Here is a 6,829-nt window from a genome sequence, read left to right as displayed (position 1 = left end):
ACACTAGCACATCACACGCCTAAGCAATTCCTTAAATTTATTTGTAATATCTCTTTAGTCCACAAAGCTAAAGCCTAAGCCTTTCTTTTTTGCGTTTTCTTTCTGATTGCTTTTTGACTTTTTGTTTATGCCTCTTGCTAAATTGGAATGGTTGTTTTGTTTACTTTTTCTTCATATGCAAGTGTTAAACAGTAAGCATTGTGAGTTGTAGGACCAATGCATGTTATAGGCAACTAGGGATGGATAGGGGAAGACTTTTTGATTGTTACAAACAATGAGAAGGGGATCCTTTTTTTCTTCTTTTTTTTTTTTTTTTTTTTTTAATTTTTCCCCCTCAAGAACAAGAACAAGAACAAGAACAAGAACGAAGTCAAGGAAAGAAAACGGTATCCCTTGACGTAATTAAAGGGACTCCTCAAATGCCGATAAAAATGTGCGTGAAAAGTCATACTCTCATGTCCTACCCTTTAATGAGGAGTGGATCACTCCAACCCCACTTAATACGCTACCACCAAAGATATATGTTCCACGACCCTAATATTAGGTTAAATTTTCAAAAAGGTTAATCACCAGGATAAGCATGCCATAATGCATGAAATTGTCAATGTTTTCGAAAAGATTACTGGCTAAGCAAATTTCAAATTATACCACTTTTTGTTCCCTCTTATAACACTTGAATTTTAACCTAATTTTTCTTTACTGCCATGTTGAGAATGAGATGAAAATATTTGGAATCTTGATTCTTCATACTTTGTCACAGGAATCTCTCTCTATATTCAAAAAGCATGCACTCATCGCTACGTGCACATCATACGGGACATTCAAGGTTTACTTGAATAGATCTTTAATACTGATCTGAGGGACAAGAAAAAAGGGAAAGACGAGTGAGAATCATTATGATGTTTTCAAAATCAATACTAAAACACCATAATTAGGTAGCTGCAAAATAATGATGATTATGTAAACAAAAACATAGATAGTAAACAACTATGATTCAAATTTCTTTTTTCCCAATAATTCTTCTATTGCTACAAAAAACTTTACAAAAATGCTCTTCCATTGTGTTGTAATTTCTATGAACAACAACAACAAACAACAAACAACAAACAACAACAGCAACAACAACAACCAGTCAGCAAAACTGCAACAGGAAACAACAGAAACCCAAGTGGCCAAAACTAACCAAACTATGAAGTCTCCCTGTGCTTTCCTTCCAACATTTCTCTATCATCACATAACTCCTATTATTTACATGATCACCACAAAATCTAGAGCCCATTGAACCAATCTTCCGATGAAGCTTGATAGTTTTATTTTTTTTTTATTTTTCTCTTCTCACGATTCATCATCAATCACAGTTTCTTTAAGTGAGAAGCCGTCCATGATATCATTCTCCGAATCAACTTGAAGATCCTTAAACTTAGCCATCACCTGAATCATGGTCGGTCGACGCAATGGCCTGTCGTCGAGGCACTCGAAGGCGATCCTTAGATAATTGCACAACTCGGACTCGGCAGATTGATCTGTCAACAACTCAGGGTCAAGTATCTCACTACTTCTCTTCTCTTTATTCAGCTGTTTCGCCCATCCAACAAGGTTGTTATCATCGCCGAACTCCAACGGGTCAATAGGCCTTTTCCCCGAGATCAGCTCCAACAGCACCACGCCGTAGCTGTACACGTCCCCCTTTGTTGTGCACCTAAAACTCTGGTAGTACTCTGGAGGCACGTAACCGGGAGTGCCCGCGAGGGTGCTCACGCTGAGATGCGTGTCGAGCGCGTTTACCAATCTAGCCATCCCGAAATCGGAAACTCTAGCCTCAAAATTCTCGTCAAGAAGAACATTGCTAGACTTCATGTCGCGGTGGATAATGTGAGGAATGCAGCTATGGTGAAGGAATGCCAGGCCTCTCGCAGCCCCTATGGCAATCTTTTTGCGTGCTGCCCACCCGAGTGTCGATCCATTTCCTCCCTTATCAGACTTGTCATGAAGAACAGCTTCCAAACTCCCCCATTTCATGTATTCATAGACAAGAAGCCTCTCTTCTCCGATTTTACAATACCCTAACAAAGGAACTAGGTTGCGGTGCTTGATTTTTCCGATCGTTTCCATCTCCGCCATGAATTCTCTGTCCCCTTGGCCTGTCACATGAATAAGCTTCTTGATTGCGACAACGCATCCGTCTCCCAGCTGCGCCTTATAGACCTCGCCGAAACCCCCCGAACCAATCAAGCTATCTGCACTAAAACCGTTTGTGGCCTCAAGCAGATGTGCAAAAGTCAGCTTGCGCAAAGGCTTCTCAATTGTGGCAATGTTGATGCTCAGAGGCTCGGGGACGCTCGAGAGTTTCCAGCTGCTGCTACCCGATGTTGGAAGGCTTTCAATGTACTTCTCCCGTTGCTCTTCCTCTTTTCGCTGGTGCTTCTTCACTCGGTAAAGCGCCAGTGTCAGCATTAGGATGCAGAGGACAAAGAAGGCGATCCCGATTATCATCCCTGCAGCCATAGACTGCTTTCTTCCGCGAGTGTTGAGACCTGCCGAGCGGTTTCTTGCGCTACACGGCAGCAAGGGTAGCCCGCAAAGGCCCGAATTGTTGTCGTATCTGGACGCTGGGAAAGTTGTGAGCTGACCTCCGGAGGGAATGGAACCTGTCAAGTTGTTGTTGGAGACGTCGAGGTCGCTGAGAAAGGAGAGAGTCGCCAACGAGCCCGGAATAAATCCACTGAGGTTGTTGTGAGAGAGATCGAGAACCCCTACCATTTTCAATCCGCCAAAGCTGCCGGGAATGGTTCCAGTTAGCATGTTGTGTCCCAAGTTCAAAACTTGCAGATAGTTCATGTTTCCGAGCTTGTCGGGAATGGTTCCGGACAAGGAATTGTAGGAGAGATCAAGGTAAATCATGCTGCCATTGCTCGAAAAAGTGTACATTGTCATCCCGGAGTAAATTCTTGTTGAAGGGCAGGAGTGGACCATGGGAAATCTCTCCAGCCTCTCGGGTCGAACACCCTCAAACTCGACTAGCCCTCCGGCACCCCTGCAGGCCGTTCCGCCCTCGTTCCTCACGAACGCAAACTGCTTCCCGGAAACAGTGCCAGGAACGACGAGCCCCGCTTGGTCGGTGAGCTCAGAAGGGATGGACCCGGAGAGCTGATTGCTGTTCAAATCAAGCCAAATAAGACTCCGACACATTCCGAGCTCTGCAGGAATCTGCCCTGATAGAGAATTGTTTCCCATCTGCAGGATGGCGAGGTTGGCAAGATTGCGTATTCCACGGGGAATTCCTCCGGTGATCTGGTTGCTAGAAAGCGAAATCCATATCATGTTTGTACAATTGACAATGGAGTCCGGAAGTGTTCCATTGATCATATTGTTGTTTAGTACCAGCATCTGCAAATTTCCACCTCCATTTATGCAAACGCCTTCCGGGATTCCACCACTAAGATTGTTTGCCCACATGATCAAGTCCGAAAGATTCGGCAACCGCCAAATCTCCGATGGAATCGGACCACTCAGATTGTTGAAACTGAGATCAATAGTCTTCAAATACTTGCACTTCCCAAGCTCTACCGAGACAGAACCTGAAAGTTTGTTATTCGGAAGCAGAATCTTTTCCAAAGCTGAGGATGAGCAAAATCCAGAAGGGATGTTTCCAGTAAAGGAATTGGAGCTTAAATCCAACACTTGAAGCTGAGTACATTTGGTGAAAGAAAATGGAAAAGGACCAGACATATTATTGAATGGCAAATGCAAATACCTCAGGCTTTGAAGACTGCTAATGACTCTTGTTATGAAATCCCCAGAGAGTTGGTTTGTTCCGAGGTTTAAACTCACCAAAGAAGAGCATGATCTAAAAGCCGAAGGCAGCTCACCAGAGAGGCTGTTTGATGAGAGATCAAGCTCCTCAAGAGTCCCACAAAGCTGTCCTAATTCCGTAGGTATTTCGCCATAGAAATTATTATGCGCCAATGAGAGTTGTCTCAAATTCCTCAAACTTACCAAACTAGTACCAGGAATCTTGTCCTGCAAATTGTTGTATGAGAGGTCCAGAGTCTCCAAAGCCCGGCAGTTTCTCAAACTGGCCGGAAATTCAGCGCCGGAGAGCGCGTTTCGAGACAGCCTCAGGTCAGTGAGGTTGGCGCAGCGACGGCCGAAGTCGAGGGCGGAGAATTCGCCGGAGAAGTTGTTATGTGACAAATCCAAAGAGTTGAGAGACTCCGGAGCATTGGCCACCAAGGAAGAGGGGATATTCCCGGAGAAAAGATTATAAGACAAGTCAAGAGTCGAGAGACTTGCGCAAGAAGAGACAACACTAGTCATGACATTGACACCATTGAGCTTATTATCAGACAAATTGAGAAGCTTCAAGTTCCGGCAATCATCGGACATTATCTTAAACTCCGGGATTCGATTGCGGGACAGGTCGAGCGACAGCAGAGAGGTACTAAAACGGAGTCCGCCGCCGACGGAGATCGAATTGCGAGAAAGATTGAGGCTTTGGAGGCGGTCGCAGGGGCGGAGATCGGTGAGAGGGAAGGCGGAGACGTTGTTGGAGGAGATGTCGAGAGTCTCGAATGCGCAGGCGGCGGAGAGACTGTTGGTATCGGCGGCGACGGAGAAAGAGTTGTGTGGAAGGTGGAGATGGTAGAGGAATGAGAGGTAGTTGAGGTGGAGGGTGCCGGAGAGGCCGGAGTTGGAGAGGTTGAGGGAAGTGACGACTCCATTGGAGGAGCATGAGACGCCAAACCATGAGCACGGGCTTGAAGAAGAAGATGAAGATGAAGATGAGAGTTTCCAGTTGAGTAAAACGCCATTGGGATCTGATTCAATGGAGGAGTTCTTAAAGGCCAACAACATTGTCACTGCTTCTTCTTCCGCTGCTGCTTTGGAGAATACTAGTAGAAGATGAAACGCAAGTAATAGAAGAAGCTTAATCAATCCCATCAATTTCATCATGATCTTCTTTCTTTCCTTCTTCTGATTTAAAATGATGCTCTTTTCTTCATATCGTGTTTCCGCAAAGTTTCAAGCTTTTTTCTCTTCTTCTTCTTCTGGGAGCCGTAGGAAATAGGAATCTTTCTTTCTACAGCAAAAGCAGAATAGAGGAATCAGGAAAGGTCAAAGACGACAAGTCTTTTGTTATTGCTCTCTGGTTGTTCTTTGATGATTCTTGACTCCACTTTGTTTTCCAGATCTGTGCCAAGACAAAACCAAACCCAGTTGTCTTCCTTTCAATTCTTCTTCTCCGTAACATTAACTGGTGGGAAAGCTGAAAAATTTCAACCAAAACAAAAAAACAAAAAAACAAAAAAACAGGGTGTTTGTGGAAACGAAGAAAGAGGAAACTTGAGAGTAGATAGAAACAAATAACGAAAGAAAAAAGAAAAGAAAAAACAAAGATGAAAAGACATATAAGTGGTATTGTAAGGAGATTTACCTTTGTTTTTAGGTACGATGTTTCAGAGTGAGAATGAGTGAAACAAGAAAGAAGGCTCTTGCTCTTCTGAAATGAGAGGAGAGAAAGGATTCATTCATTTCGTTTCGTTTCGCTCCGTAAAAAGAAAGCGCAAAGCATTTAGCTTAGCAACTCCCTTTTTCTTTTTCTTCTGTTTGTTTTGTTTTTTTTTTATATTGAATTTCTGAATGTTACGGACCCAGAAGACATTTCTTCAGAGCCCCTTCTTCTTTCCAGCTGCAATCAACGCCTCTCCTGGAGGAACTCAACTGAAGGGAAGGAAGGAAGGAAGGAAGGAAGGGGGATTCTGTTTGATGAGAAGATTTTCAAAGCTCAGACTCAGACTCCAGAGAGAGAGAGAGAGAGAGACAAAACTAGAACCAATAACCAAACAAAAAAAAAGAAGAGAAAAGGCCAAGGTTGGTGTAAAGTAGAAGGAGAAGATTGGTATTTGGTAATGGTAAATGTAAATGTAAAACCAAGTAAAGTGAAACACACACTCCCCGAGAACGCTCTATGCCTATGGAATACAATACAAAATACGACTAATTATTCCTATATTAACAAGATATTATTTTGTAGATAGAATATTTTTGTGTCACATGATAATTCTTAAAAAAGAAAAAAAAAAGAAAGAAAAGTCTAAAGGGTGGTTAGTTTGGTGAGAGTGGAATGTGGTACTAAAGTAGAGTAAAGTAAAGTAAAGTAAAGTAAAGGAAAGGGGGGTAATAATATATATATGCGCTTGCGTAATTTCTTCTCAATTTGGTTGGATTTTTGGGGTCCAGTCAAACCCCGCGAATTTGATTCTCCCTCTTTCTCTCCCCTTTTCTTTTCCCTCAAAAAACACACTTCTTTTTTTTTTTTTTTTGTTGGAGCTACTATTTCATGGAAATACTCTTCCACTTGCTCCTCTAATTCTTCTTTCCTCTCTTTTTCCGTTTTCTCCTTTTGTTTCCAGTAAATAAATAAATAAATTCCACGTGCAGAGCAATTTTGAACACATTGATGATGAGTAATGGGTATCTACCGTATCTTTTTATCTTCCAAGACCAAGGCTTTTAGTTTCTTATATTTCTTTATTATTATATTCTGCAGATGAGAGATACAGAAGTCGGTACAAGGTTACATCTAATTCACAAAATTCATAGAACCATGTACATGTTTTTTAATATTGAAAGTTTTTTTTTTTAAAGTCCTAGTAGAATTATGCATCAATAAAATTGTTCCGTTGTGATCAAGTTGTGCTAAATTTTTAATATATTTTTCTTTTACTCGATACAATTTCAGTATGATCTAAATTTGAAAAGAAAGAAAAAAAAAACAGTGTAATTGTAATTGGTGCAGGAAGCATTATAATAAATAAATGAAATGCCG

The 6,829-nt window shown here is 42.0% G+C and overlaps 1 protein-coding gene across 1 annotated transcript; it reads right to left on the bottom strand.

Annotated features, from left to right (window-relative positions):
- Positions 1–994: 994 nt before the first annotated feature.
- Positions 995–5,938, bottom strand: LOC21388744 (serine/threonine-protein kinase BRI1-like 1). The gene is made up of 2 exons (XM_010093938.2): positions 5,435–5,938; positions 995–5,266 (listed from the first exon to the last, which is right to left on the bottom strand). The coding sequence occupies exon 2, from the start codon at positions 4,951–4,953 to the stop codon at positions 1,336–1,338; it is 3,618 nt and encodes a 1,205-aa protein (XP_010092240.1). The 5' UTR covers positions 4,954–5,266; positions 5,435–5,938; the 3' UTR covers positions 995–1,335.
- Positions 5,939–6,829: the final 891 nt, after the last annotated feature.

This window comes from Morus notabilis, unplaced genomic scaffold (genome assembly GCF_000414095.1).
Source record: "Morus notabilis unplaced genomic scaffold, ASM41409v2 Scaffold595, whole genome shotgun sequence".
Lineage (NCBI taxonomy): Eukaryota > Viridiplantae > Streptophyta > Magnoliopsida > Rosales > Moraceae > Morus > Morus notabilis.
This window is presented reverse-complemented; position numbering and strand designations above follow the sequence as displayed.

Bases quoted from the DNA above. Each gene is read 5' to 3' on its own strand.
- LOC21388744 (XM_010093938.2), bottom strand. From the start codon at position 4,953: ATGATGAAATTGATGGGATTGATTAAGCTTCTTCTATTACTTGCGTTT.